The sequence below is a fragment of the Theropithecus gelada genome, chromosome 4 (assembly GCF_003255815.1).
Source record: "Theropithecus gelada isolate Dixy chromosome 4, Tgel_1.0, whole genome shotgun sequence".
Lineage (NCBI taxonomy): Eukaryota > Metazoa > Chordata > Mammalia > Primates > Cercopithecidae > Theropithecus > Theropithecus gelada.
Genome location: NC_037671.1, coordinates 40,655,841 through 40,682,859, shown reverse-complemented (window position 1 = coordinate 40,682,859; position 27,019 = coordinate 40,655,841). Strand labels below are relative to the sequence as shown.

Here is a 27,019-nt window from a genome sequence, read left to right as displayed (position 1 = left end):
AAATTATTTGGTGTTTGGGAGTAATTTATATTCTTCTAAGAAATAATTTCACATAAATATTATTTGCTGTGATGAATCTTAGCAATCTTTTAAAATTATTGTATTCTTCAATCCAATTCTTACAATGATTACCATTTGTTTACCCACATTGATTCATTCATTTAGTTAACATTTTAGTGCATTCCATGTACTCTACTGGACACTGTATGGGTACTTTGAAAAGGAAAATGAACCAGGAATTGTCTCTGCTTTCAGAAAGATCACAGTCCAGTAGAAGAAGCTGAAAAGTAGACACCTAACTTTCATACAACGTGAGACACACCATAATAGAAGTTATATGAGCACTGATGAGGGAGAAATCAATGCTTCTTGGGATGAATCAGTACTCATGAGAAATTACATAAATATGTGTCATTTGAACTGAGTGAAGATTATGGTTCACTATGGGAGTAAGGAGAGAAGGACATACCCAGGAGCAGAATTGTAAGGCAAGACAGAATGAGTAAGGCAAGATACCTGAAGTACTTTTGGGGAATTACCCATGATTCAAACATAGAGCATATGATAGAAGTAGTTAGTCATAGAGCCAGAAAAGCAAGTGGAGGTATGTTGGGTCCTCTCCATTGAAAAAGTAGACCAGCAGTCCGTTAATCCAAAGGACCTTTAACCTCAAAGTAATTCATCTTTGCGTTTGAAATACATGTGGAGTTTTCTTCTATGGTGGTGATGGTGGTGTTTGTTGTTTCTTTTTCTTTGAGATGGAGTTTCATTCTTGTTGCCCAGGCTGGAGTGCAATGACACAATCTTGGCTCACTGCAACCTCCGCCTCCCAGGTTCAAGTGATTCTCCTGCCTCAGTCTCCCAAGTAGCTGGGATTACAGGCATGTACCACCACGCCCACCTAATTTAGTATTTTTAGTAGAAATGGGGTTTCTCCATGTTGGCCAGGCTGGTCTCAAACTCCTGACCTCAGATGATCCATCTGCCTCGGCCTCCCAAAGTGCTGGGGTTACAGGCGTGAGCCACTGCGCCAAGCTGTTGTTTGTTTTTTAAGAGACAGGGTCTCGTTCTGTTACCCAGGCTGGAACGCAGTGGCATGATCACAGCTCTCTGCAGCCTCCATCTCTTGGGCTCAAGTGATCCTCCCATCCCTCCAGAGTAGCTAGGACTACAGCCTTGTGCCACCACACCTAGCTAATTTTTAAATTTCTGTTTTTGTAAAGACAGGGTCTTGCTATGTTACCCAGGCTGGTCTTAAACTCCCTGCCTCAAGCAGTCCTCCCGCTTCAGCCTCCCAAAGTGCTAGGATTATAGTCATGAGCCACTGCTCCCAACTGAAATATGTGTTTATATTTATGTCTGACTATGGGTGTTTATTATGATTCAGACTAATAGTCCTCACCCCCTAGCTACATATTAGACTTTCTGCCCCATTTCAGTTAAATCACAGTCTCTAAGGGTAGCATCCATATATTTCCAAACAGGGGTGAGAAACACTGATCCAGACCCCTCGATGCTTGAACAGATTCACAGAGGCACCCAAGGAGACCCTCACTGAAACCGGAAAGGGATGCCATTAGGTCAGATCCTGTTCCTCCCTTACACTGATAGGAAACAACAAACTTCATCTCTTTGTTGTTGGCTCTTTCCCTTTGCAGCATTTAAACTTACTAAAATCACTTTTACCTACTAATAAACAAATCCCTCTTTTGACTCTACAGTCTCCCTCTAGCCGTTATCTTGTCGTTCCATCCTGTTGTTCTCTTCACAGCCACACCCTGTGTTTCCGCCTTTACTTCTCCATCCCAGTTGAGTGTAGACTCCAGTCCTACTGTGCTCCGCTGTCTTCCTAAGGTCCTAGAGTCACATTCCTAGATTTTGCACATGTTACTCTTCTGCCTGCATTTTCCTTCCCCATACATTTTTTCCTGGCAGCCCCCCAACCCCCACTCATCTTTCAATACTTAGCAGTCACATCTGGGAAGCCTTTCCTGGTTGTCTCTGTCTGGATTATGTACCATTCCTGTGTGCTGCCATGCTATTTGTGTGGAATTTGTATAACAGCATTTATTAATATGTATTGTAATTTCCTGCCTGCATTAAAAGGGTGGGCCTTTTTTAGAGATTGACTTGTTCATATACGTTTTCATATCTAGTGCCTAAAAGTGCTCAGCATATAGTAGTTGCACAATAAAAATGCTAAATAAATTATGATATATTTATTTAACATTTTTGAGTACCTACTATATGCTGGGTACCATTTATTGAGCACTTAGGATGTTCCTGGTAAAGTGCTGAACACTTAACACATGTATTATTTAATCCCACAAAGTTAGGTACTGTTATTTTCCCTTTTACAGATGAGGAAATTGAGAAGTTAAGTGAATAAACCAAAACCAAATTGCTCTTTCTGGTATCTTTCCCAAATTAGTATTTCACACTTAATCTGGATTGGGGGACCTCTTTAATTTAAGCTGTAAAAATGTTAAAGCATAGTATATAATCATCCAATTATATTTATCTTCTAAATTGTTAGCATTACCAGTTCTTTCTAGAGTTTGTCAAATGACTTTTTAAAAAGATAGGATCTTGTATGGTTTAACTAGTAACTTTTTTTTTCTTTTTTGTCTAGCATTTGTCATTTTGCTAGCCTTTCAATGAAAACAGAGGTCCAATAGTTCATTCTATTTGAGAATTTAGGAGAGATCAAGTGATGAAAATCAACAAATCATGCCACAACCCCCAAAGCTTAATCTTCTATCCCCACCAAAGAACCTCTTGAGCCAATAGTTTGAACACCTTTCCTAGGAAACCTGCTCATAAATAGAAAAATTGGCTGGTTCAACTTTCCCCCACCTTTCCTTCCTCCTCTTCCCTGCTAATGAGCAGTGAAATGGCCTAACGACTTGGGCCAGAGGGAAGGGAGAGCAGAACAGAGAGCCTGAGTAATCCACACACTGAATTATCAGCCCCTGTGTTTTCTTTGGCTTCCTTTTCAGAGTTCAGCGTTTTAAGGTTATTGAGGGATGCACTGTTTCTGTAGGCAGTAAGACATTTCTGCCATGATCATTTTGATTCAGTTCTATCGGGCTAGATGACCTGTGCTTCTGACAGGGACTCCAGAAGACAAGCTGGGAGAACTCAGAATGACACAGTTGCCTTTCTGCTGAGAGTCAAGCACAGAATGGCCTTTTCATGCTCTCGTCTGTTCGACTGAAGAGTGTTAAGGCTGAGGAGAGTTTGTGTGGCAGGAGCGGCCCTGGAAGAAAAGGAAGGTGCTGTGTAGAATTTGAATGCTGCCCAGTTTCATATAGATCCCGGAATGGGAAATGGCTGTTGGTGGTGGCGTAGGAGGAGCAACTCTCCTGGTTTGCCTGAGACTGAGTAGTTTCCTAAGATAGGAGATGTTCAGTGCGAAAACCAGGACAGTTCCAGGCAAACCTGGATAGTTGGCCATCCTGCATATTTAACTTAACTTTCCTTAGCTTAACAAAAAGGTCACAATCCATTGAAATCATTTATTATTGTCTTTAACCTGTCTGACTCATTGAATGACTCAGGAAAACAAACAAACAAACAAACAGGATTTCCTTGACCTCCCTGGAGTAAGCAGTAAAATGGAATGGACCCTTGTTGAAAGCTTTCTTCCTACTCACCTGTGTTTTGCTCTCTACTCCTTTGACTTAGAACTCTTGGCTACCCTGCTCCCCATACCTATGAGGTATTTATTTGTTTTTCCTTCCCTTCCCCTTTTGCTGCTGTGGCAGTAACTCCATGGATTAAAGAGGATGTACAGTATGTACTTTCTCCTACTTTGGCACTCAATTCCCGTAGCTCTGCTTAGATGCAGGTGGCTGAGCTGGGGCATTAGGAAGCCTCCGGGGGATCCACAGCTGAATCTATCAGGTCCTCCTGAAGCAGCTGGTATCTGAAGCAACTGGGCTGTGCCAACAGAAGCAAAGGAAGGGTGCAGTGTGGATGTGCAGGAAGAACACCAGACAAGCCTGTCTCTGCTTGAGAGGATCTAAATCACCCCATCTGCATGTGGAATATAGTGATTGTTCTGGAGAGAGCGGGAAGGGGAGGAGATGGTGTTTTTCCACAGTTATCAAGATAAACAGAGCAGCCAGTGCCGTCTGTGCAGCTGTTTCAGTGTGAGGATGAGCTGAGCTATTTTATTTTTACTCAGTAGGAATGAACACACACCCTCCTTCTTTTAAAGAGAGAGAGAGACTGGCTAACAAAATTACTCAGTGATTTGAATCTTTCTGCAGAATGGTGATAATTTATGGGAATGTCTGGACATATCCTTGTTTGGAACTTAATTAGTGAAAAAACAAGTTCAGAAGATAATATAGCTAAGTAATCTGAGATAGCCATTTGAAGACCTGGTAGAAGGAATGGGATAAGGAGGGGGATGGAGGAGCAGCAACAAGGTGAAATGTTATTTTAAGACAAGAAGGAATAAAGAGTTGTAGCCCTCAGGCTGAAGATGGGAAAGGAAATGAGGAGAAATGGTTATCGTCTCCTGTGTTGTTGTCCTAGTACCGACAGTCTCAGTGGTTGTACCCAAGTGATAGCAGCCTGGAAAGGCCAAGATCTCAGACTCAGTAAGTCCAGCAAAGATCCCTGCTCAAATTTTTATTTTTACAGGAATAACCAAAGGGATGGGGAGAGTGGAGCAGAGAGCCAGAATAATCCATTTTGCTCTTATGAAAAATAGTTAAGGTTTCAGGTTATGATGGCAGATTCTTACTCCCTTCAGAACACATCAATTCTCACTCCCTTCAGAACAGAACTCCACTAAAATAAAGTAAAGAGATTTTATTTTAGGTGTAAACCCACAAGGATAAAGAAAATGGGAAGAGGAGGCAAAAACGTGGAAGAGAAAGATGTAAAGCAGATGAACAAGTGGTAAATGACTTAGCAGGCCCCCAAGAAACTGATTCCTAAGCTGTCAAATCCTCAAAGGCTTAGGAATAAAGGCACCAGGTACCTCTGAAACTGTGATGAATGAAGTGGGTAGGGAAGGGCTACTGTGAGGAAGATTGGTTAACTACATGTTTATGAAACAATCAAGAGCTCTAGATCCTCTCCCCTATTTTATAGAAGTCTGACCGTTTCTCCCTCATCCTGATGGAAAATTGGAAATTTATTCTCTGAGACAGATAAAACAGAGTGTCTCTAAAACAGGAGAGACAACGTGCACAGTTGAGAAAGGTCATACCATAGGAGGAGACCCTACCTCTCAGTAACTCAGTAACACCTCCAACACACATAACCACCCTCCCCAGCACCCCCATCTTAGCTTCGAGAACTCTGGTAGTCAGGCCCATGTCTTCCATGCAAGGATTAGAAACATCTTCCTGGGATAATCTGACCATCTTGAGATGGAAGAGCTAAAGAATCTAAAAGTAGGGTTTTCCTAATGGTGAACCCATTTAGGTAATCCTAACATGAAGCTAAAAGTCTGTGAGCCTCACTATATTCTTAGAATCTTCACTGCATTTCTAGTTTCCCTCCTGACAACCAGACACGTGAGGAAACTAATATGAAACAAAAACACCAAATAGAGGGAACCTATATAAGGATATGGAAACTTTAAGAAGAATTTTGCTATCTTTAAAGAGATTGAGGTACATATGGCAACCCTAGACCAAAAAGAAAGGAACATTTAGAGAATAAGAAGTATAATTAGAAATTTAAAATATTAAAGCAAAAATGGAAAACTCAGGAGGCATGATAGCTGATAAAGTTGAGGAACTCTCCCAGAAAGTAGAACAAGATGACAAAAATATGGCAAATAGAGAAAATATAAAAATGCAGGTCAAGATGAGGGAGTCCAATATTCAAAACTAAGAGTTTCATAAGGAAAAATTAGAAAAAATCCAGGGGAATAAATTAATAACAGTCATTCAAGAAAATTTGCTAAAATTGAAGAACATGGGTTTCAGAATTGCAAGGGCCTTCTGAGTGCTCAGCCCACTGGAATAAAATAGACCCACAGCAAGTCACATCATCATTGTCATGAAATTTCAGAATATAAGGGATGTAGAGAAAATCTACATGCTCCCAGAGCAGGGCATGTTTTTTTTTAAAAAAAAAAAAAAAAAAAAAAAAAAAAAGACAAAAGGAAGAAAATAACCTGATCCAGTATCATAGGGGCTTCTCAAAAGCAAAACTAGAAGCTTCACAGGCAGTAAAACAATATATTCAGAGTCCTGAAGGAAATCTATTTCCAACTTAGGATTCTGTACCCAGCCACAAGACCAATCATATATGAAGGTGGTCTAAGGATAATGTTAACACAACATCTTAAAAATGTTATCTCCTAGAAACCATTTCTCAGGAAACTGTTTGTAAATGTACCACCAAAATGAGAGAGGAGACCAAGAAAGAAGAAAGTGTGGGATACAGGTCCAGGCTGTTTAACACCCGAGAGAGATTAAAGAATCCCTACAATGATGGTGAAGATGGATCCCAGGATGATAGCTTGCTGCAGGATTAGAGGGCAGCTAGACTTGACTGAACTGTTCAGAAGGCCCAAGAAGACTTCTTCAAGAAGAAAAAATTTCAAAAAATGCCTGATGTGTCAGAATGTCTTGAGAGGAGCTCAGTCGGTTAAGGGAGAGTTAGAGGAACGAGGTGAATTAGTGTTGCGCTCATACGAAACTAAGCAAAACAAAAACCAAGATTATTTGTAATTCTCACAGGGAAAACAATTGTGCAGGAAAGAAAAGTACTCCACATATTAATTGTGAATAACATTTACATAGTCATAATGTAAGCACTGAATATTGATCCAACAAAGTTACAGTACAGTCTAACTTGGGGGGATGGGAAAGGGTACACGTGGAGAGGGAAAGCTAAATCCTCATCTTCTATAGTAGTAGGTTGGTGAATAAAGCCTAACATTGAAGGTCAAGATATAACACTAGAAGCATGTTAATTATAGATGTGAGATAAATCCTAAAATAATAAATTTAAACAGGTAAAAATTATTGCCTCTGAGGTGGAGAGGAAATGGAGCATGGAGGAATATTTTTCATAATAAACCTTATAGGCTGTTGGACTTTTTAAACTACATTTATATATAACTTTATTTTAAAAATGTAAAAGAAGAAAAAGAAATAGTGAAACCAGCTTTGTTTTGGTTTAATGAAGAGGCCAAGCAGCACAGCAGTAGCAGCGACTATTAGTAATATGATAGAATCTTCTTGCATGTTAAAAAGAAGTCCTCTCTTACAAAGTACACAGTTTACTTTCTGTTCTTTCCGCTCATTAAGTTTTTCCTTTCCTGAATTTCTGAAACAAGTGTGAGGATTGACATTTTCTTTCTGATCACTGGCTTAGTACTAATGCTCTACCAGCAGAGTCTAGGTCATGAATGGTTGAACTCTCAAGAAGCTTTGGGGAGGGGCAAAAAACAGCCTTGCCAAACTACTCCCCCTCCCAACCTGCTTGCTAATCCACCAGAAATATGGATTGGAGACAGGCTTCAAAATTGAACTTCAACAGTGCATAGGACTCCTAACACATAAAGTGTACATATGGGGAGATGTCTTTTTAAATGATTGGGCAGACTGTTAGGTTTGAATCCCATGTCTGCTCAGCCCCTACTATAAGCAGACTCTGTAGACCACCAAATAGTGCCACTTGGAGCGTCTTGCTATTTTGGTTTCTGTTTTACTTGCATTAAAGTTCTAACACATTGACAGATTTCAGCAGCAAAATCTCTTATACCAGTAGTGCTGAAATTAGTAATCCTTCATGCTATTTGGAAACTGGAGTACAGGCTTCCACAGTGAAATTGGTCATGCACTTCCAGCTTTAACAATCCCTGAGATAGTGTATTATACATATCCATACTAGTTTTGGCACTCAACACAAAAATACTTGTGTGTGTCTCCTCTCTCTCTCTCTCTTTCTCTCCTGTTATTGTTTGCATTTCTGTGCTGTGGTGAGCATTTTCCTCAAGTTTTCTGCAGTATTATTTTTATTTACTTTGACTATTCTGATTCTTTTTGGTAGCTTTATGCATAATTTTATTGATGCTCAAATTGCATGCTAAGTAAATCTCTGGATTTTTTTCTTTAATGATTCTTTCACTAAGTAGAGGTTCAGAATTTCCCAAGGGGAAAAGGAGGGTCCTTGAAATTTTCTGTGAACATTGAAGCAGTCTAGGGATAGTAGGTGGGACTTCAATGCATTGGGCTTGTTTTCTGTAAATACATTTCAGTTAGTTCTCTGAGAAGCAATTGCCTGGAACACAGGTTTCTTTACATAGCTTGTAGAAAATACAGAGGTTTCAAGGGCCGTATGTTCTGTCGAGCTTTTGAAGATGAACCTATATTATTGTCGTATATAATAATACTGTATACATTATACATATTCATTAGATATATTATATATATGAATATATAACACAACTGGTTGTATGAGTGTACAGAGTATGGGTTTTCCATGAAAAGAAATAATGCTGCAGAGGCTGTTTGTACAATATGCAGAAGTGATTAGCTTTTATTTTAATTCCAATGCTAGTTTCTCAGGAGTCTAGAGTAAGGATTTGTGATTTCCTCACTCCCTATGCTCTCTTTATTACGCTCTTGGTTTTGATGCTTAGTTTTCAATTCTGTTTTTTAAGCCATCTTGGGCAATTCCTGTCTGATTTATCAGGGTATATAATGTTTACATTCTTAGAAGGATTCTTAGATTTTTCTTTGGGGAGAGACGAATTCTTTTTCCTTCTTTTGCCTCTCTTCCTCCTCTATTTAATCCTCTACTGTAAAAGAAAAAAAAGGAGAAAAATAGATTCTTCCAAACCTTAAACTTTTAAGTTACAATTAATGGCATATGCCCACCCTAGTCTTAGGTTAAAAAAAAGGAGAAACTTTCCTTGCCCTGACACTAAATAGCAGGCATGTTACAGGTCATAGTCACCAAATGAGTTCTTATAGATTCATAGGGAAACTAACAAATTTAATTTTCTCCTGCTTTTTCTCTAGTTCACAATTCCATTAGACTCATTTGTCTCCATTCATGGAAATGCATAGCTTATTGGATAAACTGGAAAAGATAATGCAGACATTTTGAAGATAAAACTAGTGAAATTCCCTCCCCGGCCCCTAGCATCTTGGGCTAGGGGAAAAGTTAATGAAAAAATGCAAATGTTGAACTTTTGGTAAATTAGTTCTGTTTCTTAAAGTATACTTCATGTTGGTTTCAAATGTTTTATTGAGTAATAAAGTTGGTTAAAATTATTCCCATGTGGGAATTTGTTCACATTAGCACATAACAGAGACAGAGAAGGGGTTGGTTTGTTCATATTCATTTTTCTCTTTCTCCCTTGCTCCTCTCTTTCTCTATCCCCCTCCCTTTTTCTCCCCGTCTCTCTTCTTCCCCTCTCCCTTATTCATTTTTCATTTTATATACTCTACATCTCATTTTCTCTCTCTGTAATCCCTTGAAAATTACAAACTGAAAAAAATGGAAAGAATAAAAAGTAAACTAAACCATGAAATAAGCAAGACATTGCTTGAAATTCAAATCAGTTCCTCTTTCCAGATAAGAAGCCTACTTAATTAGGTTTTTGCCTGTATCCTGCTAAATAGCTGTAATAGGTGTACTATGTCGACACCTCAGACTCATTTACATTATAGCCATGTTCTTAGACAGAGCTAGTTGTACTTTTCCATTTGACTCTTCTTTTATTCCAGAAGGTAGGAGTTTTATGTCTGTTTATCCTTCTAATTTGGCAACTTTGTCTATAAAGTTCAGTGCTAAATAGATCACCTATCAATCATTGGATAATTATTTGATTTTTTAATTTGTTGTTTATCTCAACTTTAAATGTAAGTTCTGTGAGGGAGGGATTTTTTTTTTTTTTTTTTTGAGACAGAGTCTCGCTCTGTAGCCCAGGCTGGAGTGCAGTGGGAGGGATTTTATCTGTATTATTCAGTACCATATTCCAGCACCCAACAACAATAGCTACCACATAGTAAGTGCTCAGTTAATATTTGTTGGATGAATCAGTGATCATGAGTTGGGAAGAGTGGGTAGAAAGATAATTAATTCTCCTTTAGCTATGTTTGTTTTATTTTGGTCTTTGAAGCAAGAGTAGTTCCTGGGAGGACTTTTAATATTCATGTTGCTAAATTCAGTGTTTCAAGATTAAGCTACCATATGTGAATAGGTAATAAACTCTTACGTCCTTCTCTCTACCACTACTACACATGTGGAGCCTGGGATTGAGAAAAATTAAGGAACTTACCCCATTTGTATTAGCTAATGCATTATGAAGCTCTGACCAGAACCTAGGCCTTTCTTTTGATTCAGTTCTATCAAGTCATATAGTTTGATATGTTTTCATCTTGCTTTCCAAACTGTATTATAAATTTGTCCAGATCAAGGCTTATGTCTGATCAAGGCTTCTGGCCGATTCTTCGTGGGGCTTAGCATTATTTCCTATGTCTAGTAGACTTTTTTCTTTTTTTCTTTTGAGACAGAGTTTCACTTTGTCACCCAGGCTGGAGTGCAGTGATGTGATCATGGCTCAGTACAGCCTCAACTTCCTGGGCTTAATTGATCCTCCCACCTCAGTCTCCCGAGTAGGTGGAACTACAGGCGTGCACCACCATGCCTGGCTAGTTTTTTAATTTTCAGTAGAAACAGGGTCCCCCTCTGTTGCCCAGGCTGGTCTTGAACTCCTAGGCTCAAGTGATCCTCCCACCTTGGCCTCCTAAAGTGCTAGGATGACAGACATGAGCTACAGCGCCTGGCCCCTAGTAGATGTTTATTAAATCTTTGATAATAGCAAATTTACCCAGTAAACCTTAAAGGCTATTGTATGGTATATTTGCAAGCAAAAAAATGTACATGAATTAAATACATTTTAGATCTTATGTCATTTTTATATAATTTATGTAAATATTTTAATTATTTTTGATATTAATTCAAAATATAATTTCATACACTGAAGGCACATCAGGCACATCATGGCAAGTTTTAGATTGTGCATATTTGGCGAACAGGAAGAGCCTACAATTCAAAATTCACTTTTCCCCTAAATAAAAAACAACAGTTACAGCCGGGCGCAGTGGCTGATGCCTGTAATCCCAGCACTTTGGGAGGCCAAGGCGGGCAGATCATGAGGTCAGGAGATGGAGACCATCCTGGCTAACATGGTGAAACCCCGTCTCTACTAAAAATAAAAAAAATTAGCCGGGCCTGGTGGCGGGCGCCTGTAGTCCCAGCTACTTGGGAGGCTGAGGCAGGAGAATGGCGTGAACCTGGGAGGCGGAGCTTGCAGCGAGCTGAGATCCGGCCACTGCACTCCGGCCTGGGCGACAGAGCAAGACTCCGTCACAAACAAACAAACAAACAAAAAATTGAATATTTATCTCTAGTATTGGAATGACTTTATGTATTAGTAATTATTTCTACTCATCTCATCCCTTCCATGTACTTGATTCTATGTAGTATGTGTTTTCTTTCAAATACAGGACTTCCTGTTTTGTTTGCTCTTCGGGTTGAACAGTGGAGGTGCCAGGACATGATTGCTCCCTCTGCAGGGCAAATGGTCAGATAGCATCAGGGCTGCTCTCTGAGACAGTAGCCTCTGCTTAGTCCTGTGTGCAGTGTTTAACCTTTCAATAATCCTTCCTCTCCCAAACAAGCAAATGCTGCTGGGTCCCTTTGCTGAAGTCAGTACAGGAGAATCTATAACTCCACAGATCAGCCAGAGGGAAGGTTTTCTAAGAGTAACAAATCTTTTTTTGCAACATGCTTTTTCTAGAAGCTTTTTGTCATTCTGGCAGTAAACTTGTTTTCCACTTGCTGCCTTAGCAACAAGACCTGAAGTCACTCCCCCTCCAGTCAGTGGCTTGATTATAAGAGCACTAACATTATGCACAGAACTAGAAGAAAATTCTATACTGGGGAAACCCACAGGCATTACCTGCTTCTTGGGTTAGAGAATTATTTTTGTATATTCTTAGTATCTCCTTAAAGGAAAAGGTCAAATAGGAATCTTGGAAATGGTGCATCTGAACCTTGGGTGATCTCAAATCTGTAGTGAATGCTGTAGCTTACGTTCTTGTTAGGTGCCTGCCTCTGGCCACAACAAAGAACGGTGTTTCTCCGCAGAGTCCTCTGTGGTTACTGAAGGAAGAGCCAAAATGTTAAGGTTCCCTTCTTTTGTACCAATCTGAGGCTAACTCGTTTTCAGGATTCTTTGTTCAATCCGAGAATATAAAGTTCAAATTGAGAATAAATATTTGTTTACCAAAGAACAGAATTCAGATGGATTTTAGCTTTAGTTAATCCCTTGAGAGCTCATTTAAATATTTCTTACCAAATTCAGTTTTATGTTTTAATAAAACGTGCTCAGTACAGAAGTTAGGTGGTCACATAACTAAGGCAAAGGTTAAGGATTAACTGTAACCACAGGTAGGCTTGTGCTCCACTAGAGCTGAAGACTGCAAAATACTAGGGGTTTAAAGTTGGAATGCACAAGTTGCTGTTTTTCTGTATTTTCTTTAGTATGTTAAAGATGTACTATATGTGCCTTAGAAATTAAATCTGGTAGCATCCTCATAAGCAATGATGGAAAGCTAGATTAAGAAAAGGAACTCCTACCTTCCCAGAACAGGCAGAGAATGCCGTGAAATCTCCAAAGCAAAATGTCTTTAGGTCATAGTACTATGCCGTCTCTCTGTAAAGAAATGCATTTTTTTCTTAACAAATTCAAATTCCTAACTTCCAGGGCTTACAAAAAAAGAACCACGTCACCGGGTATACTTAGCTGGACCACATGGCCCTGAGCAGTCTCCCTGGATTTCACCTTCTCTGCCAAGAAGGGATCCTGGGTTGGAGGAAGGGAGAAGATACATTAAACTTTAAACCCAAATATGGGCAGAAGATTGTTCCCTTGCTTCCTCATGCTTAGTTAAGACAGGTCAAGAACATTTTTTTAAAGGCTAGAGGATTAAAGCGAGAAGTGCCGTAGAGCCAGGAAATCTACATTCTGAATGTTGCTTGCATTCTGAATGTCTATGGCCCATAGTCCCCATACTGTGGTGCCCTAAGAGGAAGGACAAGCCCCTTCCTGTGTTCCTGAAGTCTTCGCCTTGGCCTGCCTCTCATAGATGCACCATTTTAACATCTAAAGTCAGTAACACAGTAATCCCCTCTTTATCCTCAGGGGATAAATTTTAAGACCTTCAGTGGGTGCCTGAAACTATGCATGGTACTGAACCCTATATATACTATATACTGTACGTTTTCCTATGCATACATACCTATGGTAAAGTTTAATTTATAAATTAAGCACAGTGAGAGTTTAACAGCAATAACTAATGATAAATTAGAACAATTATAACAATATACTGTGAAAAGTTACGGGAATGCAGTCTCTCTCCCTCTTGCTCTCTCCAAATATGATACTGTCCTGCAGGTAACTGAAACTATAGAAAGCAAAACCACAGGTAAGGGAGGACTAACTACTATACTCTCCAAGACAACCAGCGTTCTCAACGTCCTAACCAAGAAATTCTGCGTCCTGTAATCTCCTCTTTGAATTTCTGTTTAATGGTATCCTACTCTGCCAAGCACTGCATCTGATATTTTAAATACTTGTCTCATTTAAATACCCTGTAAAGTTCGTGTTATTGACCTCATTTTATAGAGGAGGAAAGTAAGTTTAAAAAAAAAATTGGGGGGGTCAGGTGCGGTGGCTCACACCTATAATCACAACACTTTAGAAGGCTGAGGCAGCTGGATTGTTTCAGCCCAGAAGTTTGAGACCAGTGTGGGCAACATCTCTATAAAAAATTAGCTAGGTGTGGTGGTGCATGCCTGTAGTCCCAGCTACTTGGGAGGCTGAGGTGGGAGAATCGCTTAAGCCCAGAAGTCAAGGCTGCAGTGAGGCATGATCGTGCCACTGCACTTCAGTCTGGGCAACAGAATGAGACCCTGTCTCAAAAATGTATGTATGTATGTGTGTGTGTGTGTATGTATATGTGTATATATATATTTTTTTCTTTTTTTTTTTTTTCCCCTTTAGTGACACACTTAATTAAGTGATGGAACTGAGCTACAAACCTGATTCTGTTGGACGCTAAAAGCCACATTGTGTCAAAACTCTGTAGTGCCTTTCAGTTTTAGAGTGCTGTCCTTGGAGGTTTCAGTTTTATTTTATTAAAGAAGACAGAATCTTGTTCACCCACAATCTTATAGCTCCGAGAAATTTCTGTATTGAAACATTCTGTTCTGAACTATGTTCAGTATCCAGTCTCTGTCAGCTACTTGAAGACAGCTAACATAGGGAAGGGAGGAGAATATTGGAAACAGACTGTTACACTATGGTTCACGTGGACAGCATTCACCCTCATCAGAAATGGCCAATCTGTTGCATATCTGCCTTCCTCTGCACTGTTTAAGTTTTAATTATCTTCCAACTGTCTGAGCTGCTGTTGAGGACCTCAGCAAGAACAAAGGATATTTGTTCTATTTTTCAGCAGTTCTCCTCTCTGCACACTGATGAAGTCACTGGCTGCCAGTGCCCTTATTATCTGGTTAAATCAGAGTCTGACTTGCGCTGAAAAGGCAAAGAAATAAATCTTAAACTTTACCTATATTCAGGATTTCTTGTGACAGAGAAAATGTGATACCTACTTCTCCAGTTTTGGTGTTATGACCCAGAACCAAGTTTTGTTTTGTTTTTCAAAAAAAGCAAAAAGAGAGAGGACTCTCCTATTCCTATCCCTTGGATTTTTCAATAACTTGGGTAGTGATAACTTCTTTTACCTTGGGGTGCTCCACTGTGAGCACCGTTAAGGAAATATGCTCATGATCAAGGATGGTACCTGTGCTGTCTCCTCCCCCTTTCAGTCGTTGCTCATGGATCAAGGCACTACTCCTGTGCTGGACAGGGCCTTTTTTGTTGTGGTGGTTTGTTTTGAGACAGAATCTCACTCTGTCACCCAGGCTGGAGCACAGGGGTGCGATCTCAGCTAACTGCAACCTCCGCCTCCTGGTTTCAAGCGATTCTCCTGCCTCAGCCACCCAAGTAGCTGGGATTACAGGCGCATGCCACCACGCCTGGCTAATTTTTGTATTTTTAGTAGAAATGGGGTTTTGCCATGGTGGCCAGACTGGTCTTGAACTCCTGACCTCAAGTGATCCACCCACCCAGACCTCCCAATGTGTTGGGATTACAGGGCACCACGCCTGGCCCTGAATTCTTAATGTAGAGTTTCAGGCTGCTCCTCCAGTCATTGATGTTGGGCCATTAGTTGAAGCCTTTTGCCATTTCTAGGCTAGATCTTTAGTATGGGGAAAGTCCAGGATGTTTGCAACTTTTTGCTTGAGAAAAAGGAGCTTGGCTTCTTTCTTTTGATGTCACATTTTTTAAAATATGTATTTGAGTAGGGACATTACACCATTTTTGCAAATTATGCTATAATTTTTTTTTCTAGAGACGTAGAAAGCATTGTAGAAGTAGAATAATTAAACTTGTTGTGAGCATTGCATATAACAGGCTGATCAGAAGGTGTGATATATAATGGTGAATTGCTCATTTGACTTCAGGATTATGCAGCAGAGATAACATTATCTTCGTTTACACAGAACTTTTTATCTGGAGGCATCTCTCAATGCATTTCCCACCATATATATTATTTTGTTTGTTATCACAAATACTATCATAAAGGTATAAAATGTATTCCAGTATAACTTTTTATTCTCAGTTGCTTATAACTGCAGGGCGAGAGAGGGGAGGGTTGCATATTTTCTTGCATTCCTAATGTTTGCACTGGGTAAAATTTGGGAAATAAGTTGTCTAAACTTGGAAAACCTGATTCCATATATTGTTTTAAAAAGAAAGAACAGGAGGGAAGGAAGGTTATTGAATCCCCTTAGGTTAGCCTGGAATATATTAACCTTAAGAACCGCCATTGGGAAAAGACCCTGTTAGTCACTTCCTGGCTCTTCTGTGCACAGTAGGAGAGCTGTCTCTCCTTTGGTAGAGATTTGAGCTAGAGAGTAGCAAAATGATGTGATCAAATTCCACTAAACCACATTCCCTCTATTCCCTCCAAGGTTGCAGACAGCAGCACTCAGGCTGTCACAGCCATGTACAGTTGAAAATGCTATGCTGGTTGAGTTTCTGTGGGTTTAAGGAAATGGACAAAATTAGATTCAGGCCAAGGTGCCAGAATTAATACACTCCTTCCCTTCCAGAAAGCATCAGGGAGATTGTCACTGCCAAAGTGAAGGACAATATAGTCTTTACTACCCAGACCAGTAAGAACTTATGTTGAATGAACCTACCCATCCACCCAAACCCAGTAAAAGCAGTACTTTCTGTCTGCCTTGAGGGTTTGAAGGAACAGATTAGGGCCAAATTCCTGCTTAACCAGCGGGCTCTGGTACATGTAGCAGTTGCCTTGATTCTCAACACAGGAAGAGTGGTGTCTCCCTGCAGTAGGTGTGAGCACACTGGACAGGCAGTTCAGGAGATAGCATTAATATTGGTTATAAAGATGAGTGATCAGCTCATGTCAAGGAGCAGATGGCTAAATGAGGTGCACAGGGAATGCCGTGAGAGTCAGGCTTGAAGAATCAGGAGGGAAAATAGCCCATGATATAAAAACCCCAAATATAGTCTCCTTAATGTGAATTTTCTAAATCGGCATTTACATTATACAGTTAACTTGGACTGATGAGAAATGTAAGGAAATTACAGAATTAGTGAATAGCGATTAACTCAGAAGTAAAATTATATCGTCTAAATTGAAGGTTGTTTTACACAGCAGAGGGGTGGAGATTACTAAAACCTTGTCCAGTCTGTCATGTCCTAATTGAAATCTGTTCATTTAATATACCCCATCCTTCAGAGTGCATAGTTCATAATTTGGGAGGCGTTATCAGTTAATCTAGTTATTTTTCCTGGTTCTTCCTTTGAATTCCAGTAAGACGGTGTGTGGCACATCCCTCGTGGAGTCATGTGACACTCAGAAGAGTGAGTTTATCTGTTCATTAACCTGTGAACTGTCAGGTCCCTTTGGAGAGTGAAGAGAGCAAGTTACTCCAAGGTTAATGCTTGTTTGTTGGAGATGAAGTCTCCAGGGAATTAAAGAGGATGAACAGGCCAAGATGCTCAAGGGCTGCCCAGTGAAACTCTGCACTGTGTGCAGGTGCCAGATTGATGTGGCCAGGATGGAGGCTGCAGAGCAGGCTGGGCCATCTCTGCAGATCACTTCCTCTGGTCAGGAGACTTCCCAGCAGTCAAGTGGGAGGCTGGCATCAGTGTATAAGGTTAACTTCCTAACAAAGATTTAGGAGCATTATTAAAATAAACTGTGAGGAGTTTTCAGTAGTTTCTGGATTTTTCCTTTTAAAGAAGAAAGCAATATTGATTTCGTGCATTCATCTCCAATGGATGAAATCTTCCACTGAGCTGGAAAGCATCTGATTGTGCACATGTGCTCCCGCACATTCCTAACCACAAGGCAAGAGCAGAAGCTACTTGGTATTATCTGGTAAAAATGTCTTCAGGTCATGTACCTGACTGACATTCAGGGGTTGAACTGAACAGCACCTGGTTTGGTTTTTTTGGGTAAATCCAATCTAAGTTCTACTTAATTTTCTGCAAAATGACATCTCCCTTATTTTGCTATAATTCTTCTAGGTTCAATTGGAGCTACCCATAAGGAGCAGATACAGGGTCTGAGGTCAAGCTTAGAGTATCCTTTCTTTGGTCTATATCCTGGTGTACTATATGTTTAAGTGACGTGTCTTATTCTGGTATCCTTGGATTGGTTGTGGTGGGAGCTCATTTTCAACAGATTTTCTTTTCTTTTTACCATCAGGTATATTCGAATTGTTGGGACTCACAACACAGTGAACAAGATTTTTCACATTGTGGCTTTTGAATGTATGTTTACAAACAAAACCTTCACTCTTGAGAAGGGGCTGATAGGTAAGTATCACAATTACATTTTTATATATATATTTAGGTATTTTATCCTCGAATACTTTGTTACTCTGTTAAGTTATCTTAATCAGTTCTAAGGACTCTGGTTGATTTAAATGCCTTATTGCTGGGTGACATAGGGAATGGCTTACCTTTTTTAGAAGTATTCAAAATAGCAATTTCAATGAACTTAAAAGAATGAATGTAAATGTTGTACTAGTGCTTAAGAGTTGAAAATATTTTGGTAATTCATTCAGATTTGCTATGTAGCGAATGTTTGTGATGGCCGGGTGAAGCCCCTCACACGAAGGGATTTAATGATAGGTGAGTTTGAAGAGAAGTCTGTATGATATTGGTTGGATGTTCAGACTTTCCATGGCTGTGCAGGTATTTTGGCCTTTGATTTGATAGGAGTGGTATGCTTAGCTGTGGAGGTATCTTCTTTTCATGGATATATAAATTCATATTTGCCTGATGTAGCCTCAAGAAAGTTCAACTCATGAACGTGCCTCCATATAATTTAAATAAGACCAAAGTGACTGAATTGTCACTTTTGAATTGTCATTGCAAAAGTCAAGTGATTGGATGGGAAATACTGCCTGACTGATATTTGGAAAGGGGATTTTAAATTTTGGTGTAATTGTTTGCTTGGTTGTTTTCTGTCTTGTTTTGTTTTTATTTTCAGTAATGGGTAGTCTGGGCATTGTGCACAGTCCATCCCAGGTCTTGACATTCATGAGTAGCTTTGCCCATCCAGACTGCTTATTTTGCTTTTTTTCCCCCCATGCCCATAGGTTTTCACTCACCTGCTGCAAAGATCATGCTTAGATCAATTAGCTCCTTGATTCTGTCCCTTTATTGCAGTTTCCTTTGAGAAGAGACTTCGTATGTTCCGGTGTGGGGATAAGATGACCTTGCCTTGTGGTCTAAAATAGAATTCTGTACCTTTACAAAGGGACTCATGTCACCTCTCCTTCCCAAGTTTTGTTCATGTTGGCACACATGTCCATATTGACCTAAAAGCATGGGAATAACTATAATGAGAAAGATGAGTGTAACTTGCAAATGTTTATTAACTCTTTAAATGGTCATAGCCTAAATTTTCCTAACATCTGCTGAGTCTAAAGCCTAATCCTTTACTTACGGAAATTTGGGAGAATAATATTAATAAAGTAGCAGGAGTGGAAAATTTTCCAATATAGAGAGTATTTGGAGCTCAACTGAAATAGCTGCCTTGGTTTTAATTTTGTTATGAATATACTTTTAACATTAAATATAAATATTAATAATTTGTGTGACTTTTGAGTAATTTGAAAGTTAGCAAGTTTGAAGCATTACCTGATATTATTGTATTTTAATTCTGTAGGCTGTACAGAATTGTGGTGATGGAGGGTTGCTGGGAGGGCATTCTTTTTCACCTGTTGTTCAGGCTCTTCTACAGACTGTAGGCCTCACTGTGTATCTGACTGTGTAGTTAGGAGAGCCCTCAGTGAGAAGGATCTTAGAAACCAAGACCCTTCTTATTTACAAGATGTGTAGCATTTGGCTACTTATTTCAGCTCAGTGCACTGCATTTTTGAACATGCTGCATAGAAGGCATCATCTACATCAGTCAGCCCCCTCTTCTTACTGGAGGAAGAACAGTTTTGTGGACACTGTAATTATGAAAGAAACAAACCTGTCTGGCATGAAACTCAGGATTGGTTGTCATGAGGGGTGCTGCTGTTGGTATGCATGTTTTGTCCAAATTGAACTAGTCAGCATCATCAGAAGCCATAACAGTCTCAGATATGTTGGTGATGAAAGAAAATTACAGAGATACAAAAAGTGTTTTTGGTGCAGGTGCCAGATTGATGTGGCCAGACATCAATTAGACACTCTTCTTCAAGCACTCTTCCATGATGCTCACAAGTTTGACTGCAAAGAGCACTGTAATCATCTGCCTGTTATTGTCCCTCAGCCAAATGGGAGCAGTGGTGCAGGTAGGCAGATATATACATGCGCTTGCCAGAAGATGGTCTGCAGTGGAACCCCCTCTGACCCTCCTTGAACCATCCTCACAGTTCAGAGCTGCTCATCCGCGGCAGTGGTGTGAGTGGTAAGGAAGTTCAGGGGGATTTCGTTATCCTCTGACATTGCAGCTCTGCTTACCTTCCAGAGGTGTTTAAAACAGTAATCTCCAGCTTTCCATGTTGATTATCTCAGGTGCATTTTAGCAACACACAGGCCTTGGCCAGTCACCCTACTGGTCCTTGACAGGTCCTCTACGGGGGTACAGGTATGTCAGAATCACCTGGAGTTATTTTTAAATTGCAGATGCTTACTTCTTACACTTTCTTCTATCCTGTGAAATATGCAGTCCCTTCCTGAGAATCACTGATATGAACTCCATGATTTCTTGGGGAAAAAAAAGTAAAACTAAGATAATGTCATCATAAGTAATTAGAGTGTCAAATCCTACTTTTTTTTTTTTTTGAGACAGAGTTTCACTCTGTTGCCCAGGCTGGAGTGCAGTGGCACGGTCTTGCCTCGCTGCAACCTCTGCCTCCTGGGTTCAAGCAATTCTCCTGTCTCAGCCTCCCAAGTAGCTGGGACTACAGGTGTGTGCCACTATGCCTGGCTAATTTTTGTATTTTTAGTTGAGACAGGGTTTTGCCATGTTGGTCAGGCTGATCTTGAACTCCTGACCTCAGGTGATCCACCTGCCTCGGCCTCCCAAACTGCTGGGATTACAGGCGTGAGCCACTACGCCTGGCTCTCAAATCCTACCTTTATGTTTCTAGATTCAGAATGTTTTTCTTTCACAATTCCTGGTCTTCTTTTCATAGTGCAGGCTCCTATAATTATTCTTCTGTAGGCCTCAAAAATCACTTTTATAATATTTTTAATTTTAAAAAGTCAGATTCTAATGTTATTATTTAAAATATATAATGATGACAGGAAATAACATAAGTAAAAATAAGCACACCCACTATATGAGATTTTAGTCTTCTTTTCCCACCAAAGGGGTTCTTTCCCATTTTTGATGACTGTGTCATGCCTCATACAGCTTCACTGGCACAGATTCATGGGAGGCTTTGAAGTCCTCAGGTTCACATAGCCACAAGAAGAGGCCCTAGTTCAACCGCGTTGCCTGGAGCCGGGCCTTTCTCCCACCTTTGCTGTTGCCACTATGACCTCTTCTCATTTGGTGGCTGCATCTGAATCTTGTTGGAATGTATTCTTTCCTGGGAGAGTCAGCCTGTGATGACTGTCTCCTCTGTGTTAGAAGGCATTTGTAAGAAACCCTAACCTGTCTTACTAGTGAGGCATGGAAGAAGTAATTAGAAGAGATGTGACTGCTATTTCATAAACGTTCAACCTCCCAAACAATGTATTTACTTTGCCTTAGCACTCCACTTTGGTGATACTTGCATAGCATTTGCCAAGTCCTTCTGATTTTTTTGTAATGATTTCCAAATCTGCCTTTTCATTTAATCTTGTGTTTAAATTCACTTTTTAATGCCCTACTAGTTATCCAAGTAGAGAGAGCAGTACCTATCACCCAGCTTTAAAGAATTATCAATTCACAGCTAACCTAGTTTTATCTGTATGTGATCTACTTTGTCCCTATCAGATTATTTTGAAATTAATCTTGGACATTTTATCATTTCATCTATAAATACTTTATTATGCAAATCTAAAAGTAAGGCCTCCTTATTGTAGCCATAAGCACAATGCCATCATACTACCCTAAAATTGAACAGTAATTCCTTAAGAGCATTAAATATGCAGTCAATGTTCCAACTTCCCTAATTGTTTCAAAGTCTGGAGTCAGAATGTGTTTTTATAGGTTGAGTAAATCAGAACTCAGATAAGGTCCATATTATGCAAATAACTGTTGTGATTCTTAAATCTCTTTAAATCTATAGGTTCTCTTCTATTATCTGTCTATCTTTGTCTGTTTTTCTCTAATTATTTATTTGTTAAGAAACTAGGCTTTTCTCGTATAGAGTGTCTACCAGTCTGGATTTTGGTCATTGAATTTCCATGGTAATATTTAGCATGTTTATCTTTTGCATTTCTTGTAACTTGGTAGTTAGATAGAGCCTTAATCAGATTCAACTACTATTTTTTGGTAATAATGTTCCATAGGTAGTGTTGTGTGTATCTGTCCAGAAGCAGAGAAAACCTCTCATTGTCTCTCTCTTTTGGATGTTCACATCCATTGATGATTATTTTCTGGATTCATTATTTCGTAATTTTGGATTACAAATGGTTATTTTCCAAGTATGTCATTCCTTCTTCATTTAGTCCCTAGAAAGACAAAATTTTCTTCAACACTCATTTAGTAACCCTGAGATACAATTCGCTCAGGAAAAGAAGGATAAATATTACATTCTTTCCCTTTGTTCACCAGTTTTCAAAATAAAGAGGTGGTTCCCTAGCATCCTTCAAGGGTGACAAAGGTTTGTTTTGGGATTTGTTAGGGGGAGGTAAATACATATCATTTTGAATTTGTGGGAATAAACACGATTGAAATCTTTTAATCACTTGCGGTTATTAGTAACGATATTCAAATCATTGTATCTTTAGCTTCTTCAAATTGGTTTTTGAGTCTTTTGATAAGACTTTAGTAGTCCTTGATAGCTCCGTGCTTTCTGGCATAACAAGATATACTAGGTTTATTTTGTACATTTCCTGCCCTTGATCTGGAATCAGCCATTTCTTCATGAAGGCTTGGTACTGTATAGAGGAAAATTACATTTGGAAACCTCAGTGTAGATACTGTAGATGATCTTTGCTACTGTGTTTGTTGCTATTTGTAGACCCTTTAGTAGACAGAACTAGGAAATACATGTACATACACTTAATTATTTATATGACATGTATTTAGCAGATGAAATGTATCATGAGTATATAGTGACACTTCTAATTCAAATTCAGTACTGTAAGATTTTTGTTTAAGCTTTTCATCTTTCTTTCATCTCTTTTTCTTCATAGGTAAAATCTTGGTTATCAGTGATACAGTGCAATATTCATTTGCTCTGTCGCCAGTACATACAGAATAGCTATGAACCATATGATTACTGAAAATAGCTTTAAGATTTTTGTTACTGATTTTCAGGTCCTTCTATCTCTAGAAATCTACAGTAAAATGACAATGTTTTAAAGTCACTTGCAATGATTCTCTGTGTAGTTATGCCACTAGTTCAGTATACAATTAGGTTCATCTGTTCCATTTTGCTTTCAATATTTAGGGATTGCCTTTAAAAAACTTTTGTTTCCTAACTATGTAAAATACTTACATTATTCTAAAATCAAATCTACAAAAGAGCTATATTCAGATAAATGAAGCTTCTATTCCTGCCCTCTCTACCTCTGTAAATAATCTCTTTTTTTCCTCCTTTAGTTTGTTGTTGTTATTATCCTTCCATTTAAAAGTGGGAAAAATATATTTATTTCTATATTTATATTTTGTATCTTCCCAATGTCTTTAAACAATTGGTAGCACACTATATACCATACATGTTATATATTTTTTACTTTACTATGCTTCTTTTTCTTTCTTTCTTTCTTTCTTTTTTTTTTTTTTTTTTTTTTTTGAGACAGGGTCTTGCTCTATTGCCCAGGCTGTTCTAGAACTCCTGGGCTCTAGACATCCTCTTGAGTAGCCAATAGGACTGTAGGCACATACCACCACACTTGGTTTCACCTTGCTTTTCTGTACTTAACACTTATTTTGGAGCTAGCTATAGAGAAAGATATTATTTGTTTCTTTTTGTAGCTGCATGGTCCTCATTAGTATAGATATACCATCGTTTATTTAACTGATGTTAAATAAACAGTTTTCTATTGATGAACCATTTGGGTTGTTTTCAATCTTCCACTCCTACAAATAGTGCTATTGCCTTGTGTATAAGTCTTTTCCTATTTTTGCCAGTGTATCTTTGGGATAGATTTCTAGAGAAGGGATTGTATGATCAAAGAGTAAATGCATATAGAATTTTCCTAGATATTGCCAAATTCACTTTCATAGGGATTATAACATTTTAAAATTCTCACTAGTATTGTATGATAAAGCCTGTTTCCCCACAGCCTTGCCAGTGGAGCATATTGTCAAACTTCTGGACTTTTGCCAGTTTGGTAGGTGAGAAATGGTATCTCAGTGCAATTTTAACTGTATTTCTCTTATGAGAGAAATTGAGTATCTTTTCATATGTTTAAGGGCCATTTACATTCCCTTTTTTCTTTTTTAAATGGCTCTTCTCCTCTTATGAGTCTTCTAGATGAATAGAGAATCTGGTTTTAGTAAGACTTGGGGGAGCAGTAAACACTTTACACTCAGATTGGAGTGTGACATTCAGCATTACAGAAGTCTGTTTGTGCTTCCTAAGGTCTCCTGGTTCTCCTGGAAAATAGAAGTTCTCATATGTCCCCCTCCATCCTTGTCCCTGGTTCAACCTCTCTGCTTAAGAGATAATAACTAGAGCATAGAGCTCTAGGTTCAAAATTATGGTTTCATTAACCCTTTCAAAGAATAGGAATAAGATTCTATTATCAGCTTTAGGCTATTAAAGTGTTACTTTTGTGTCTTACCAGCTTGGATCCAGGAAGACTGGTAGCTTTTTGTTCTGTACAGTAGATACCCTTATCTGTGGTTTTGCTTTCCGTGGTTTCATTTACATGTAAGCAACCATGGTCCAAAAATATGAAATGGAAAATCCCAGATAAGCAATTTGTAAGTTTTAAACTGCATGCCATTCCTGGTAACATGATGAAATCTTGTGCTATCCCACTGTGCCGCACCAGGAATGTGAATCATCTGTTTGTTGAGTGTATCCATGCTGTATATGCTACCTGCCTGTTATTGTGTAGTGAAAAACATAGTGTATATTGAGTTTGGTACCACATGAAGTTTCAGACATTCACTGGGGATCTTGGAACATATCCCCTGCGGGAAGGGGGGACTACTGGGATTGATCTAGGGCAACCACAATCAGCAGCATAAGTACAAGAACTCTGTTGCTGAAGCTGTCGGTACACTCACTACTGCCGCCACACCTGGAGTTGTGCTATCTGAACAGAAACACTGGAGTCCATATTCACCTGCTGCTACCTTCAGTACCACTAGAAACAAATAGACAAGAACATGTCTTTTTCCTTCCTCCTATATTTCAGTCTCCCACCAGACTCTTCTGTTGGCAGAACAAAAAAACAGCCTGGTAAGGGGAGTCTGGGTGACTGTAGTTTTCAAAGGTTTAGCCTCTGAGATCCAGTGTAGAACAAGGGAAGGAAGAGAGCTGAAAGCAAACAGATGACTGACACAAAGACAGGAAGACAGGCAGTGTAAAGGAGGCTCCTTCCAACAGGAAACTTACCATCTGATTCAAAGTAGCCGGACAGTCACACTGGCAAGGTGTGGAAATAAGTGGAGTGGAGAACAACAGACAAAGGCATAAACAGGCATGGAGAAAGGTTAAGTATTGATTTGGGCTGCAAAGGAACCCAACATATCTCTTGCCTAGTAAGATAAGGCTTCATGAAGAATGGTATTTTGAGCTTGGCCTTGAAAGATTCAGTAAATATTAAGGGGCATTACAGAAGTGCTCATTTACATAGCAATAATACTGTTTCCTTCAGAGGAGCTGAAGCTAGTAAATAAAAATAGGTTGTCTGTGGTTGCTACTGTCATTTAAAACTATTTTGAGATTGTAACAGTATGTTTAGAATGCTGTAAAATTTCTGGGAAAGTAAACAGAGTTGGAAATCTGGGCTGTGAAGGGTTTTGGCATCCAGTGGCCTAGGAATATAATACGACTTCTGTGCTTCACAATTATGTTTAGTAAAGTGAATGTCCTCCAGAGCAGAAACAGAGATTCAGTAGTGAGAGAGTTCAGTAGCAGATGAAGGTGTTAGAATGTGGCAAAGAAGCAAATGTCCTGGCTTGGCAGAGGGGCCTTAAATGCCTTAATGCAGATAGTTTCCTACAATGGCACTGGTGAGTCTGAATTAGTGTAGACCAGGAGGCTGTGCTTTTCCAAGTCCTATTTCTCTAACCAGATATTAAGGCTGGTTCTGCTTGTCAGTAAAGCTTGACTTCTTTAGCTATTGTAAATTTCTTGGCATTAAGCAGACATTTATTAAGAGGCTGCTGAGTGTATCTTAGACACAGGGGAGAGAAAGACACATGGGTGTAGTTTCTGCCTTGAAGGATCTTAAGAGCTAATAGAGAAGAAAGACACTTAAACAGAAGGTGACAACTCAGTAAAATAAGTCATGTATCCGGAAGTTTCAGCAGATGCTGTAGGAATGCTGAACAGGGGGCATTAACCTCAGCTGAGGGAATGGTATCAGGAAGACCTACTAGTGGAGGGTATGAATTGGGTCAGGGATATGGTTTGGCGGTGTCTCCACCCAAATCTCATCTTGAATTGTGATTCCCATAATCCCACATGTCGTGGGAGGGACCCGGTGGGAGCGCCGTTCTTGTGATAGTGAGTGAATTCTCACGAGATCTGATGGTTTTATAAGGCGACTTTCCCCCCTTGTTTGGCACTTCTCTTTCCTTCTGCTGTGTGAAGAAGGTGCCTTTCTTCTCCTTCCCCTTCTGCCATGGTTGTAAGTTTCCTGAGGCCTTCCCAGCCATGCAGAATTATGAGTCAATTAAGCCTCTTTTCTTTACTAAATTACTCAGCCTCAGTTATTTTTTCATAGCAGCATGAGAATGGAATAATACAGTCAGTCCTTAAGGAAGGGAAGAGTGGGGAAGCTCAGGGGAGAATCACACAAAATGGTCAGTGTGTGCAAAAGCTTATCTCCTACCCATTCCATAGGCAGAGCCCCTTCTAGTGGACCACCTTGCACCCGATGGAGGAATTGGAGTAGAAGTTACAGTTAACTGTAGTCTTTTACTTTTCTCTTCTAGGGTTCTCAGCTTAGTATGTGGTCAGTGTGTATGTATGTGTAGTAGTCCATTTTCACACTGCTATAGAGAACTACCTGGAGGCCGGGTGCTGTGGCTCACACTTGTAATCCCAGTAGTTTGGGAGGCTGAGGTGGGCA

At 39.5% G+C, this 27,019-nt stretch overlaps 1 protein-coding gene across 2 annotated transcripts in view; it reads left to right on the top strand.

The window, feature by feature from the left end:
* Window positions 1-27,019, top strand: part of BTBD9 (BTB domain containing 9) — a 484,930-nt gene that overhangs the window by 287,493 nt on the left and 170,418 nt on the right. For both annotated transcript variants that reach the window (XM_025383785.1, XM_025383786.1), the window contains one exon: window positions 17,871-17,980. In XM_025383785.1, the coding sequence (XP_025239570.1) occupies window positions 17,871-17,980 (110 nt within the window). The remainder of the gene's footprint in view (window positions 1-17,870; window positions 17,981-27,019) is intronic.